A 15,000-nucleotide genomic window follows, 5' to 3' on the forward strand; every position below is an offset into this window, starting at 1 on the left:
GTAAGTCTTGCCATCACTTGAGTCCTTTCCCAAATCTGCAATTGCCCCGCTACCCTTTGTTGTTTTCTTCTCTATGAGCACTCCTGCCTGCACGGCTATCCTAATTGATATTCACTTTTTCCTAGAGAGCCATTGATCCCTCGACTTATTCACTAAAAACAAGCCTATTTCGTTCCTAAACCTTCATACCAACCGCACCACGACTTGTGGGGTGCTTCATAATAGTTTTACATGGGCCCAACCCAGTCTCGACCGACTGACCCGCCCTCACAAACTCGGCAGCCTACCAAAAAAGAGGCACGATTGGGACCTTGGCGCTCTGCCCGTCAAAGTATCAAAAATTCCCTCAACTATGACGCATCAGGCATGGCAGAGGATGATACACCTGATGACATCTTCACCAAGATACAAGAAGATAACATACTCCCACAAATTCCAATCGGCCGTCACCATCCAGTGCCTAGGAAGGGAGTGGAGGATGACGACATGAGGACCTTGCATACAAACAAATTCTATGCCAATACATTTCTTGGAAAACAGAATCAGCCGATATGGACACATCCATACAGTCTTTGGTGGGGAAAAGGCCTTGCGGAACCGGGCATGGTTCAAACATGGGGTATGTGTGTAAGCCATATTGAGGAGACTGATTTGGTGTTTGAACCTGGCGAGCCTGCCAACAGCTACGTCAATCCACCACACAAGCAACACATTGTCCTCACGGCGGTCGAACTCGACGCTCGAACCACGCTCACTACTGATACGCACCTCCCCTTCTCTGTCAACATCAACCTTGGACTCCATTCCACTCCGCATGAGCCAAAGATTACTTTTCCAGTTGTACAAGGAATGAGCTTCGTCACAGCTGGATATAGAGACGCGACACCGATGCTTCACACGGGTCGTCGAGGTTTCGTGGACATGACCGGGCCAATACTGCTAGGGCGGACAGTCAAGTACCGTCTCAACGACAAGAATGGTCACCGCTGGGTTGTGTATGTCAATCCGGTAGTCGATATCGAATATGACGCGGTAAATTTCCGAATGGTTAACAAAAACACCTTACTCGGTCCTCCGGGCTTCAAAGGGACTATTCAAGTGGCAAAGAACCCACTAGGAAATGAAGGAGAGGTCATATACGACCGCGCGTGCGGTGCATTCGTCTGCGAGGCCGAGCTTAGTGCTGTTGTTCAAGACAGCAAAGGCAGTTACACTTTCAAGTATACCAAGATCGGTCGCTCTCCATTACTCATGTTCGTTTTACCACATCATATACAGTCTCTGGATCCAGACATGCAAAAGCAAGTGACGAATCTGCAGCTACGCACCTCGACTAAAGGCATGGCTACAGCTGTGTGGGCTGAACGGCTGACATTCGTCGAGCCCAACATGCCTGTCACGATGCATTTTGGACCATGGAATCCTACCTTGGCCTCCAACGCCAACGTACGCTACCCACCTGAAGTTCTCGCCTTCATCGCCGCAGTGGCGGAGCGCGACCTGCGCCGTGCAATGACGGAGCGCATACCTCAAGAGACAATGTACTACGCAGGCAAAGCCTTTGCCAAATTCGCCACTATCTTGTGGGTCATCAAAGATATACTGGGCCATGAAGCAATTGCTACCGCTGGCCTGAATAAAATCAAACTAGAATTTGCAAAGTACGTCGAGAATCAGCAACGGCACGCGCTTTACTACGATGACAGTTGGAAAGGCGTTGTTTCATCAGCTGGCTTCACCGATTCGTCGGCTGACTTTGGAAATACTTACTACAACGATCATCACTTCCACTATGCATATTTCATCTACACGGCCGCTGTGGTTGGGTATTTGGATCCGGAGTGGGTATATCAGGGTGACAACAAGGCATGGACAAACATGCTGGTCAAGGACTTTGCGGAAAGCGATTACGGTAGCCGAGACTACCCATTTTTCCGAGCGTTTGACTGGTGGCATGGCCACAGTTGGGCCAAAGGCTTGTTCGAGAGTGCTGATGGCAAAGACATGGAAAGCACTGGCGAAGACGCCTTCTCTAGCTTTGCGATGAAGATGTGGGGAAAAATCATTGGCGACGCAAACATGGAGAGGAGAGGTGCGTTTCCTCCATCTTAGCAGTTCAGAAAAGTTGGACTAACGATATGGCACAAACCCATGCAGGCAACTTGATGCTGGCTATTCAGGCACGGTCGTACAACGCATACATTTACCTGCAGACGGGGAACCGGAACCATCCGGTGCGCTACGTGCAGAACAAGGTGTGCGGTATCTTGTTTGAGAACAAAGCAGATTATGCGAGTACGTATGCGCGTCACAGCACCATGTGCATTTGCTGTAAGCTGTGCTCCAGGAGAAGATGATGAGTTGTCAAGGAACATCAGGCAACATGCAGGGAGTAAACGTTGCTGACAGCTGTTCTGAAAAAGCATACTTTGGACTCGCGCCCGAACTCGTCCATGGTATCCACATGGCGCCTATTACGCCGGCAACGTCGCTGATCCGACCACGAACATTTGTCAAAGAGGAATGGGACAAGTTTTTCAGCAATGGAAAGGCGAATGTAGATGGTGAGAGAGATGATCCCCTTCCACACGCCCACTATATCATGTCTGCCAAGATTCATGTTTGTTAATGCATAAGCTTGCACAAAAAAACAGGAGCATGGCGATCAGTCCTGTACGCAAACCTCGCCATTGTGGATCCCAAGGCCAGTTATGCGTTTTTCCGAGATGGAATCAACGGCTTCTGGGACGAGCAGTGGATCGATGCTGGGGCGAGTCGGACGTGGTATCTTGTGTGGGCAGCGGCGCTTGGAGAGTTTGCAAAGGGGGGCAAGTAATGGAACCAAGAGAATGAGGCGAATCGGATGGAGTGGAGTGAGAGGGAAGTAAGATGAGTGGGACAGGGAAGGGAGGATTGGTGTGAGATTGGGTTGATGGCTGACGGGCGACGGAGACGGCCGATAGATTGCCCGGAACCCGAGAGAGGCCGATGGTCCGAGAGCGTCGGTATGTATTGAATGGCCGAATGAGAGATGGAGCCTGTCCAGAGCATGGCACACCAAGGTAGAAGCACCACGACGATGTCTCTTTAAGCATTTCCTCTTTTATTTTGTTTTCCGATAAGTTTAACTTTGTGCACAGCTCAGACGACAATGGCCCCCCGATCCCACCCTGATGCACTGATGGGCCCGGCGATCGGGGTGGTGCACAGACCGAGGGAATCGAGATCAGCCACACTTCGCTTGTTCCCGCAGCACTGCCACAAGCAGAGAAAACGCCAAGACTAGCTGCACCGCCCCACAGATACTCGTACAGGGAAAAAGAACCACAGGATAGCCACCCAAACGTACATAGGAGAAAAACAACACATAGGAAATAATCGACAAGCAAAATTAAACATAAAGGGTTGTAGGATACGATTTACTCTGTCTTTTGGTACACAAGGAAATCGGGGGCTGCTCTCGGCAGCGAGCGCGTGAATAGGCCTGGCTTGCAGGCGACATACAGGCTCAAGGTTCAAACCGAAAAAGGGGTGCAAAAGGGTCATGATCTAGCTCGTAGCGAAGAAGCGCCTGATAACCTCGTTGGTAATGGTGCCGGCAGCGTCGTCGGGATAAATGTAAAAGGCGAGAGCAATGATGGCGTAGATGGCAATGCACATGGCGCCCTCGAGATAGTTGCTCTTTCCGTCCTGAATCAGATAGTTGACAATCAGAACCGAGATGAAGAAGATCATCGTCTCGAAACCCTGGAAGTGGAGAGTCATGGGTTGGTGGATGATCCAGCCGAGGATGACAAGGAAGGGGGTGACAAAGAGGGCGATTTGCATAGAGGATCCAATGGCCACGTTGATAGCGAGGTCCATCTTGCCCTTGTATGCAACAACGACGGCTGTGACGTGTTCGGCGGCGTTTCCAACGATGGGGATCAGAATGAGACCAACAAATGTCTTGCTAATATGCGCTGATTCAACAATCGAGTCGATGCTGTCGACGAGGTATTCAGCGCAGATGGCGACAAGGATGGTAACGACGACCAAGGCAACACCAGCAGCCTTGGGCGAGAGGATCTCGGGCTCTTCCTGGTCCTCGCCTTCTTGTGCCTCGACATCAGCGAAGAGGCTGTGATGCGAGTAGAGCTGGAAGTAGAGGTAGAGAACGTAGATGATGAGAAGGATGATGGAGGTGCCGTGGGAGAGGACAAGGATGTTCTGGTCCGTCTCAAGGTCGCCCTTCTTGCTGTCGGTGTGCATGACTGCGTAGAGGGTAGCAGGAATGATGAGCGAGGCGGAGGCGACGGCCATGAGCGACGACATGGTGGATGCGACGGTTTCATTGAAACGGCTTTCGCGCTCTCTGATACCGGCAGCGAGGAAGCAGCATCCGAGCACCTGCAAATGGGTTAGAAGGGAGTTGGACGGGAGCTAGGACGCGCGACATACAAGGAGAATGTTTGACAGGATACTGCCGAGCATACTGGCCTGAACAACTCGAATCTCACCCTGCCTGAGGGCAACGATGGAAACCTGGTTGGATTAGCGATCGCAGGGGACCATCAGATGCGTGCGCACATACAATGAGTTCGACGGCATTTCCAAACGTCGCGTTCATCAAACCACCAAGGGTTTGGCCAAGCTTGGCGGAGAGCTCCTCGGTGGCGAAACTCAACAGGGCAGCGAGAGGGATGATTGCGATGAAGTTGAGGATGAAGACGACGGTAGGGTTCCAGGACAAGGCGCCGGCAACGATGCCGATGGGGACAAAGACGAGCAAGACGTTGACATAATTGCTGGCAAGGGTGGCGTAGATGAGATGCAAGATGTGCTTGGGCAGCGTCTTGACGCGCGACTCGTCTGCAGAGTTTTGGGTGCGACCGATGAGCGGGGTGCGCTCATCGTGATAACGGCCATTGGCAGGCTGAGGCATGGCAGGCTGTTGGGGATAACTGGGCGCACGACCGTGGCGGTGGAAGTGTCGCTTTATGTCTTCTGCCAAGGCCGGGGGATTAGCGATGCGGTGTGTGACGATGGGATAAGAAGCGCACGAGGTAGGAAGGTTGGTGATAGTGCGCTGCTTGGTATGAGGCGCAGCGACGAGCCGTGGGCGGGTAAAGCTTGAGGTGAGTTGATAGGCAATGCAGCACAATCGGCCCAACTCGCACAGCGGGAGGTAGGGGTTGAAAGGGAAGAAAGGAAAAACAGGTCAAAGGAGGTGGGGACACTCACTCATTGCTTCGTGGGCGAAGGGTCGGTCAGAAGGGCAGCTTGGGCGGCAGGGCTTGCAGTATATGAGCTGTCTGGAGCCAAGCTCAGTGGTGTGTAGAGTAGCGGGAGAAGCAAGCTCGGCAATTGGCCGGGAAGAGGCTTGAGCTACTGGTACTGGCGGATGATCCGTGGTTGAAGAGAGGAGGCAGGCAGGTAGGTAGGCAAGAAAAGAGGACGGCCGAGCGTGCTCGGGCAATTACATATCAAGAGGACGAGAGATGGGGCGAGCGAGGACGGGCAATTACATATCAAGAGGACGAGAGATGGGGCGAGCGAGGACGGCCCTGGCTTTGATGAGCCGTGTGCTGCGACTTGTTGCGATGACGACGTATTGGCGCCGCCGTGGACCTTGCGGGCTGGGGGCTGGGTGGGCTGTGTAGAGTAGAGCCAGTAGGGGTATTGCCAGGGGGAAGTGGAGCGACCCGTCAAACACTTGTGCCTGCCCCAGTGTCAAACACAGCCAAGCCCGAGTTTCATTGCTCGGCCACGCTCCAAGAAAGCCCCGGCCGGTCTTTGTCTTTCACACAGCCGCCTTTTTTTTCCTTCTCCCTCTCCTTTATTACTAATAATGAGAGTGATGAAAGAATTCGAGCGCGAGGGCTGCCCGGCGTTGAGCGTGGTGATGTCATGTGTGCGCGATGCCAGGTGCAAGCTTGCCACTTGTTGCCCGTTGCCAGTCGCGCCTTCCCGCAAAGTGTCACGGCCATGCAGCGCCCAAACACAACCGCTGCGGATCGTCGCCAACCGGTCCCGCTTTTCCCTGCCTCGCAACCACACTAGCATTACCACCATGTCCCAACTTCCCTGCTCCGCTGCATCCTCGCTGCGACGTCACCACCGCCTAACAAAAGTTACATATTTTGTCCGTCAACCCCAGCCCTGAAAGCGCTTTGCTGCGCGACAGAGTAAGCCCAGTCTCACGGCCTCTCCCAGAGCTGTGCCCCAATGTGGCATGGCTCAACACAATGCCGTTGCTGACAGGCTTGTTGCCTGGAATACACAGCTCCAGGATTGACTTACACATTGAGCATGTACACTGCTTACAATTTTGCTTACAACTGTCTGCCATGCAGCTACTACTACATATATGGCTATAATGCAGCACTACTGGCTTCACGCCATTTTCAAATGTTCAGCTGCGAATTGATATGGTGGTCAGCACCGATACGCCCGTAAACACAGCAATGTTGGTAGCCCCATTGATGATATTCGATAGATGCGGACACGAGATGCTCTTGTTGAGATGATTGCGGCCAGACGAAACATCTCCAATGCATCGACTCGCCTTCACCCGAGCTGCGGCTTTGATGTGCATACGAGATTGGAGATTGGAGATTTCATGCCATCTCTCACGTGATGACGTGAACCGACGCGTCCGTCTCCCCGCGTCCCCCACATCGTCTCTACTCCATGCCGCATCGCCTCAATGGCGCGACTCAAGGCACCTGCTTCTGCGCCCACAACTTCTCAATTGCCCCCAGACACGGCCAACTCGAGCGCAGCACTACCAGCGCTTCAGGCTGTAGCGGCTCGTCCGCGACGTGCTCAACGGCGGCCGACCAAGCAAGTCTCGTATGAGCTTGCCAACCATGCCAAAGCTTATCTTGAAGCCGGACAATGTACGTCACTGGACACAATATTGGGAAATATACTGATGATTGTTCCAGACGTAAGCGGCTATGGCCTGCTATACAGCCTACTCGCTGCGGGAACCAGCATCTCGACACCTGCACGGCCCTATGTTGGCTACCTTGCACCGCCCGCCTACATTGCTTTTGCCTCTTCCTTGGTCGTAGACCCCAAGTGCACAACAAAAGCACAGTCAAGAGACGCGATAGAAGGCGCAGACGCCGCTCTACAGTACCTGCAATGCATGCGCAGCACCATAGACGGCCCCGCATACCCCACCATACGCAAGGCATTTGGTTTCCCCGAAGAGCGCAATAGAAGACGCGCACCGGGTTACAGAAGTGGAGGAAGTCTTTCTCCCGAGCCAGGTGGAGATATTGAACGCATAGCCGGCGATGCTGCCAACGAAAAGAGCTTGTGGTGTCGCGCAGAGGACTTTTGGCACATTGTGGGATGGGCATTCAACTGCGCGTGTGTACATAAGAAGCGGTGGAGTCGATGGAAGCTGTGGCTAGCGGTCATGCTGAACTTTCTTGAAGCCGACTGGGAATTCAGTGTCCGGCAGAGCAGAGACAGCAATGTGGACGCAGAAATCGTCTTGCAGGAGAGTCTGCTTTGGCATTACATTGTCGGCGATGAGTCTGCACCTACGAATCGCGCAAGAAGACGGCGTATAGTCAAGGCTATCTTTGCGACTGGAATGCCTGAATCGCTCAAGGAATATCCTGAGATTTGGGACAAGGAAACAGCAGAGCCCAAGCGGAAGAAGGACGAAGAACAACGAATCGGCGAGGTTGACTTTGAAACGGGCGACATTGCCGACTATGCTAGCGACGACGAGATGCAAGATGCATCCGAGGACGAGGATGGCGAGGATGCGGATGAAGCGTCTGCGTTTCAAGACTACAAGAGTATCCAAAGCACACAAGATGCTATAGAACACTTGGGCGGACACGATGCGATTGAGCTGCGGCAGCGTCTCTTGGCTCTGGTGAGTGGCCTATACTCTCAAGTACGACAACAACTAACATGAAGCAGCTTGCACAAGCAGCCCTAGCCCTACCTACCTCCTTCACACGCCTATTCGACCTCTGCGATACCATCCTCGAAGACTTCATCCAATTACCCACAATCATCTTTCAAGCACTCCTCCCCACAATGAAGCTACCCGACGGCATCCAATTCGCCTTCAACTCCAACCTCCTCTCTCCCTTGATCAGCGGCAAACTACCAAACTACTTCGTCACCCTGCCCACACAAGAACACTTTGAAAAGAAGCTCCTCCCGCTAAAAGGGTCAACGCAGAGCTTCGCTGCAAACGCAAAGATTTCTCTCATCCTAGAGCAGCTCTTCATATACATGATGGACCATGATGCTCTCGAGCCCACAAAGGCACTCCGCAACGCCATGGAAACAGGCATCGAGGCACGACAAGGTGTCTATGGCACGGGAAAGGGGAAACGAGGTAATGCGCACGAGGAAGAACAGGGAAAGAAATTGCTGCATGCGTGCTCAGAACGCCTGCTGGGTTTGTTGGAGGTGTTGGAAATTGCCGCGGGCATGCCACCACAGGTAGCGACGAGGAGGGGGCACGGTGATGCTGCTTTGGCCTTTTTGTCTTTTGGCTCCGGCTCTTCGCTTTCACCGCCGCCAGAGAGCGAGACGGAGACTGACGAGTGATGGTGTAGTGTATATAGTGGGCCTGCCCAACACCATGCATAACACGCTTTGTCGCGCATTTCGATGCAAATCACTTGTGTACAAACCCGCCGTAGTGATTGAACCTCCTTGACCTCTTTTCCTTTTTTTACGCAAGGAAAAAAAGTTTAAAATGAGCTCCACATGTTCCATCCACCCCTTCCAAAGAATCAAAAAGAAGAAGCAAAAAATGAATGGAACAAAAAAGCAATGTTCGTATAACTTGTCAACCATCCTTACTTAGATTTCAGGACTGACCGACGCAAAACAAAAAAAGAAGGTTTTCCGGTACCGGGAGTCGAACCCGGCTCTCGTCGGGCGCTGTCATTAGAAATGAAAGCGACGGATGCTAGCCGATACACCATACCGGATGAATTGATAGAAAGAGTTAAAGTCTGAACATTTATATCTTGTTCACCAAATGTTTTGCGTGACGTGTTGAGGTTTGGGGCGCAGAAAACTGCCCCGCAAGTGAGGTTTGGGCGAGGTGTTGGTGGGGTGGCGACGCGAGCGCGTTTTTAGCGCGGTTAGGTATTTTAACCAAAGAATTGGAGCTGTGTACGTCTACTGGTTTGAGAGAGGGAGGAAAGATGGAGCTGCTGCTGTGGGGATGTTTTTGAGTGGTGGATCTGAGTGGTGGTTTTGCGGTCGCACGTTAGTAAGTATTTGTGGCACATCAGTGCATGGGATTGTGGGGATGAATCACGATCAATTTTGTCATGACATATTGTTTGTCAAGTATATACGTTGTGGTCTTGTGAGTCGTAAAGGTATGCGCAGGTTTCCTCCTTGTGTGTGTGTTCGATGCTCACTGCGTAGTACACTCTTCATCCTTGTCCTCGTCCCCGAGCGTGTCGTCATTATTACAATCAACCATGGAATCGCCATCCTGTTCAGCTTCCTCCTCCTCCTCCTCCTTGTCAGTGTCACGAGGTTCCTCGTCGGCCGCGTCATTGTCGTCGTCGACCACGCTATCCTCATCTCCACTAACCATGTGATCTTCATTGTCCTCAGCTATGCCACAACCACTAGCGCTATCACCAGCCGGCGACGTCAACCGTTCCCAGCGCTCTGAATCCTCCGCAAGATTGCACAGAAGAAGAAGAAGGTTATCAATGCTCCTCTCGTTATACCAAGCGCTAGTTTGATACATGACACGAACGTGCCAAATCAATTAACGTATCGATGTTTCTGCCCGCGAAGCGCGCGAACAAGGGGACGAGTTCGTACAAAGTTTCGGGGATTCTGTTTGTGCCGATCATGTATAGATCGGAGGTGCGAAAGGCGTTGTACCATAGCCTGCACCGTTCATTCTTGCTGAGCTGAAAAGCATGCGGAATGCCGGCTTTGTTCTGCCAGTTAGCCGGGAAAGGTTCGAGGTGAATATTTAGCATGACTGGCCCGTGGGATGGATCCATTACAGCTGTGAGCTCGCGTGTGTTATGGCTTGTGCTGCTAGTTTCAGAACTACTGTCTTCTGCATTGGTAGTTTCAGTGTTGGGTTCGGGGCTGGTAAGTCCTTGACCGATGGCGTTTGCATTCGTCTGCTCGACAATGGCATGGTCAGGTTCGATACTGCCGTGCTCGTCAGGCAGGCTTGTTTCCATATTTTTCATGATAGACTCGGACTTGTCCATTCATGCATCTCGAGTGTCAGCTGGGAGATCGTCGATAAGTTCAGCGAGACGTCGATAAGTCATCACTGTGTCGTGCAGTGCGTTTTCTGGGGTGAATTAGCAGTGCTAGCTTATCATAACATACTACTTACGGAGAAGAGTGGCGGAGCGGTCCAGCGAGAGGCTCATGATCCCTGAGGGAGAATGGCAGCCATTCTCCTCTATCTTGGCAAAGGGCGTTCGAAGATAGTTGTAGAGGAACAAATTGGACAAGCGCGGAATTTGTAAAGGAATGAGAGCATATCGTCAGAGTGTAGTTGGAGAGCAGAAGAGCTGAGCAGCGGACAGGGTGATATATATATGGGGTTTCGGACCATGCACGCAAGTGAGAGACAACTTCACCTTGATATCTCTACTGCAAACAAGGTTCGCGAGCAATTTACGCAAGTGAGAGGCACCTTCACCTTGACTTTTCTCATGCAAGCCAAATGTACAAGGACGGGAGCTCGGCTATTACATTGCTACTCACTATGATTTCACTGTGAGAATAGACTCACTTTATCTATACTCGTTGTTATGGGTCTTTTGGGCGATACGTTCCGGTGAGCACCATCAACAGAGCCTCACATATAGCAACAACGATGGACACACCAAATCATGAGACAGATAGCATATCATAAAAGTAGCCAATATAATTGAAGATAATAGGATAAGCTCAATCATTGAAAGTATTATGCATGCATCTTCAATCCTTCCACGCTTCCAAGGTGCAAGTGAGGGGATCTCACTCGATCTCCTTGAGATCCTCGTCGGCAGCTGGGGTATTTTCGGTATTTATTCCCTTGCAGGCGTACCATCCATCGAGCTTCATTCATAGAGCTGCTCTGGCGTTCTTGTCTTTCCATTGGAATGGGAAAGGTGCGTGGTACTGCGCCTGATCTGCGGTGACTCCTTGTTCCATCAGCATTCACTTGAGGCGTGCTGCCATTCCGTTGTAGTGACGGCTAGCACGGGAGTCCTTGGGTCCTTATTTGCTGAGGGTCGACATGCGTCCTGTGTCCTTGACCTAGATTGCAAATCCAGTACCCTTGATCGCCTTGCCATCATCTCCAAGACGGCATGGGATGTCCCATGCCGCAATCTTCTCACCCTTGCTGCCTATTGGGGTGGGCATCCGTTGGCCACAGCCCGGGCACGACTTCCGGGTCGAGCCTACCCAAAACAACCCCCAAGGGTGTTCGTTTGGGCAGCAACGAGCCCGGTCGTTCGCGCCCGCACTGGGACGTGACTCGTTGGGACCCTTGGCCCAGTCGGAACAACCCTTTCCGGGGTAGTTGTGTCGTTGGTATCCTAGAAACCTAGGAAGCGGTTTTAACGCTTGTGGTTCCTTCACTCGAACCTGTACGATGTCAGTGTCGCCACACAAAACTAAGTGAAATACTAACCCCACGGCCTCGCCGCCTAAGCCCGTCCTATATCTGCGGATATCCACCTACCACCCCACACCTATATATACCCAAATAAACTGGGTATATACAAAACCCGGTCATGGCAGATATATCCGCCATGCCGGGTCATCATATATCAAAATATATGGAAATATATCACAGCCTACAGGCCGGAAGGAGGGGAAGAAAATGATATATAGCAATGGCGGCTACATGCTCACCATGCCAAAAGAAGGGAATCAAAATAAAAGATAAGAATGCAGAAAAGAGACAGAAGATAGGAATAGACTCTGGGAAAAGAAGGATATACTCGTTGTTGGTGTGGAGGAGTGGCAGAAGGGGGGCGGAGCACGGGTTTATATAGGCAAGGGTTAAGGCTTCAGTGCTGCGTTTGGCGCGATTTACGGGGGGCGCATGGGACCTGCTGGGAGGCAGCAGTATCCTTCGATTGTTGAAAAAGGCTGCTTCATTGCGTGTTGTGACGTCAAAGCAAACGCGCAGGCAGGCAGCTGCTGGCGCTTTTTGAGCGTTGCGTTGGGGATGAGAGCGCTTTCACGTCAGCCACGTGCGTGCCTATTCGTGTAAGTCGTTTGTATTCGTGAATTTTGCGTGATATTGCGTAAACAAAGCGGTAGGTATGTGGTAGAAGACGTCGATTATTGACTCATATGACTTGTCAGCAGTTCTATGTGTTGGGGCAAGACGCCGAAGTAGACCCTCATGTGAACAATGTCAATCACACTGATATCACACATGACGAAATTTCCGCGTGGACACATCACTAGAAGGATTGAGAGGCTTTGGTGGTGATAGTACATTAGAGTATCTAAGAGCAACGAGGGTATCCCGAATCATCAATAGAGAGCGTCTGACCATGACAAGATTGAAAAGAAGCAGCCAGGCTTCTTTGAAACCATCTAGAAAACGTTTCCCTTGGTCTGCTTCCCCTTCTCTTCCTCCAGCTTCTTGAGGTTGATGTTCTTCCAAACAAAAATGCAGGCCAGGCAAAGGGGAACGAAGCAGGCACCAGTGATGACCATCTTGCGCTGCACATCACCGTATGCACCAACGATAGCATCGCGCTCGGGTGTGCCGTCTAGGAAAGACTTCTGAACTTCAATATCGCCAAATATTGTGCGATAGTCTGGTTTACTAGATTCGGGAAGGCGCTTGAGGAGTTGTTCAGGAAGAATGTTGTTCCACATGGCGCCAGCAATGGCGTAACCAATTGAAGAGCCGAAGCTGCCGAAGAGACCGTAGATGGCGTTGACTACAGCGATCTCTTGATGTGTAACAGGGACCATGACCGCGAGCTGAGCACAAGTAGCGAAAAATGCCGTACCAAGACCAACAAGAACCTGTGTAAAGGCAAGGACACCGGGATTGGTGGATGGGTTCCGGAAAGGAATCAAGAGTGCGGTACCAAGTAGGACGATGGGAACACCAGTGTAAGCAGTCCACTTGAAGTTGCCAGAGTGCCTGATCCATAACGCAATTACCGGGCTGAAAACTGACGATGTAAGCGAGAAGGCGTTGAGAATATAGCTAGCATGCGTGATGCTCTGCCTGTGAACGACCAGCAGGTATGAGTAGAAGTATCCGTTCCAGCAGAAGACGGAGAGGAACATGACTCCATAGAGAAGACATGAGCCGACAATAGTTCCATTCTTAAGGTAGATCCAGGGCAAAAACTGGACAGGCGCGAACTTGGCCTCCCAAATATAGAAGACCGGGAAGAGAACGAGACCGAGAACGATGCAGGCAATGATGTAAGGTGTCTTCCAGCCGTTGGGGGCGTAGGATACGAGGGTAAAAGGCAGAACGAATAAGCACCACGCGCACATGATGAGTATAATGCCAAAAACTGGGCCATGTTAGCATATGTCATAGGTATCTCATGAGGAGCTTACCATCGAATTGCACAAAGTAGTACCAGATTGACTGCATGAAATTGCGATCCGACTTTTCCTTTTTGGCCAACCCGGCTTTCCTGGCCTTGCGGTACATGTACATCATGACAACAAGGGCGGGAAGACAGCAGCCAATGAAGATGATGATGAATGCACCAAAAGCCCAGCGCCAGTTGTTTTTGTAGTAGAAGAGCTCCGCGATCCTGGGACCGGCGAAAGTGCTAGCGATACGAGGCGTTCCGTTGATAGTAAGGATGATCATTCGGTTCTTCAAGGTGGTGATATCGGCAGCCATGATGTCAGCGACATATAGCACACCAATATGGCCAGCCCAGTAGAGAACGTGACCAGCCATATATGTCTGCACGTTCTCGCAAGCAGCTTTCATGGCCATACCGCAGACGACGAGAAGGAGCATAAGGAAGAAGCCCTCTACGCGACCGAAAACGTCGATTACTTTGGCAATGAGAAGGGGAACACAACCGCTCAGTGCTGTTGCCATGACGCTCGAAACGGTCAACAGGCCGTGTCTTGCAAAAGTCGAGGTGATGAAAGGGTTGAGCGCTGCGTCAATGGCATTTTGTAGGAAAGCAACAAACTCGATAAGGTACAAGCTAAAAGTCGGTCAGTATTTGGTCGTTGGGTGGGAGAAGGAGCGACGAACAAGATGAACATGGTAATTAGAGTCTTCTTGCTCCATATCTCAGTGATGGCACGGACACGTTGAACGCCATTCTGGAAGTTCTCCGACTCAACGGACTTGGACTCGGCGTCACTGGCCGTCTCGTGGGAGTGGACTACTCCATCGCCTCTCTTCTCGACGTCGATATCGTGTGAGGGACGAGGAAAGCCCTCTGCAGGCCGCACCACGTCAGTCTCAAAAGTGTTGTTCGCCATGGTCAAACGGAATTTCCGAAAAGATGCCGGGCGAGGCAGGGTATTGAATTGAAATGCAGGTGGATGTCGATCCCAAGACCGGCAGATGGAAGCATTCTTAAGTATCTCCAGGGCCCACTCCGAGAACCGGACAGGGAAGGTCAAGACAGGAACAAGACATGAAAAATTTGCCCCGTGTATCCCACCCGGTGGCTTGGGATCATCTCCCACCGTCCAGGTAGGATGGAGTGCCTAGACAGCGTTAGCAGCGGCTAGATGATCAGATAAGTCCTAGATGATCTGATAAGATCCAATGTCCCTTCGCCCTCTCAGCTGCCCCACCGCAAACCTGCATTGCCAAGCCCTTGGCTCATAATTTCAGTGGCGGCCATAGCTCCCGGCTCGTCAAATCGAGCAGTGCGCGCCGAAGCCTCAGTCCCGTCTCGACAAAACCAACAGGTCTCGCCCGAATAATGGAAGAATCCGAGGGTGGGTAGCGGCATTGGGTGTGAATTTCACGTGGCAATCGCCTGATAACATGCCGCCGTTGCAGTGTGCCTT

At 51.6% G+C, this 15,000-nt stretch overlaps 6 protein-coding genes across 6 annotated transcripts; 2 read left to right on the plus strand and 4 right to left on the minus strand.

Moving 5' to 3' along the window:
• Positions 1-231: 231 nt before the first annotated feature.
• COCCADRAFT_93603 (glycoside hydrolase family 81 protein) lies at positions 232-2,836 on the plus strand (the record flags this gene model as incomplete). Its single annotated transcript, XM_007713137.1, has 4 exons — positions 232-2,092; positions 2,158-2,331; positions 2,424-2,564; positions 2,655-2,836. 4 exons carry the CDS (start codon positions 232-234, stop codon positions 2,834-2,836), a joined length of 2,358 nt encoding a protein of 785 aa, XP_007711327.1.
• A 713-nt stretch (positions 2,837-3,549) lies between these two features.
• COCCADRAFT_4239 (uncharacterized protein) lies at positions 3,550-4,924 on the minus strand (the record flags this gene model as incomplete). Its single annotated transcript, XM_007713094.1, has 3 exons — positions 3,550-4,389; positions 4,441-4,524; positions 4,574-4,924. 3 exons carry the CDS (start codon positions 4,922-4,924, stop codon positions 3,550-3,552), a joined length of 1,275 nt encoding a protein of 424 aa, XP_007711284.1.
• Positions 4,925-6,688: 1,764 nt separating this feature from the next.
• Positions 6,689-8,571, plus strand: COCCADRAFT_4240 (uncharacterized protein; the record flags this gene model as incomplete). The annotated part of the gene is made up of 3 exons (XM_007713095.1): positions 6,689-6,881; positions 6,930-7,882; positions 7,930-8,571. The coding sequence occupies 3 exons, from the start codon at positions 6,689-6,691 to the stop codon at positions 8,569-8,571; spliced, it is 1,788 nt and encodes a 595-aa protein (XP_007711285.1).
• An 826-nt stretch (positions 8,572-9,397) lies between these two features.
• On the minus strand, positions 9,398-10,205 carry COCCADRAFT_4241 (uncharacterized protein; the record flags this gene model as incomplete). The annotated part of the gene is made up of 2 exons (XM_007713096.1): positions 9,398-9,728; positions 9,802-10,205. 2 exons carry the CDS (start codon positions 10,203-10,205, stop codon positions 9,398-9,400), a joined length of 735 nt encoding a protein of 244 aa, XP_007711286.1.
• A 1,066-nt stretch (positions 10,206-11,271) lies between these two features.
• COCCADRAFT_25489 (uncharacterized protein) lies at positions 11,272-11,877 on the minus strand (the record flags this gene model as incomplete). The annotated part of the gene is made up of 2 exons (XM_007713104.1): positions 11,272-11,604; positions 11,875-11,877. 2 exons carry the CDS (start codon positions 11,875-11,877, stop codon positions 11,272-11,274), a joined length of 336 nt encoding a protein of 111 aa, XP_007711294.1.
• Positions 11,878-12,570: 693 nt separating this feature from the next.
• Positions 12,571-14,460, minus strand: COCCADRAFT_93538 (uncharacterized protein; the record flags this gene model as incomplete). Its single annotated transcript, XM_007713138.1, has 3 exons — positions 12,571-13,517; positions 13,564-14,177; positions 14,228-14,460. 3 exons carry the CDS (start codon positions 14,458-14,460, stop codon positions 12,571-12,573), a joined length of 1,794 nt encoding a protein of 597 aa, XP_007711328.1.
• Between the last annotated feature and the right edge of the window lie 540 nt (positions 14,461-15,000).

This window comes from Bipolaris zeicola (assembly GCF_000523435.1).
Source record: "Bipolaris zeicola 26-R-13 unplaced genomic scaffold scaffold_55, whole genome shotgun sequence".
In the NCBI taxonomy this organism is placed as follows: domain Eukaryota; kingdom Fungi; phylum Ascomycota; class Dothideomycetes; order Pleosporales; family Pleosporaceae; genus Bipolaris; species Bipolaris zeicola.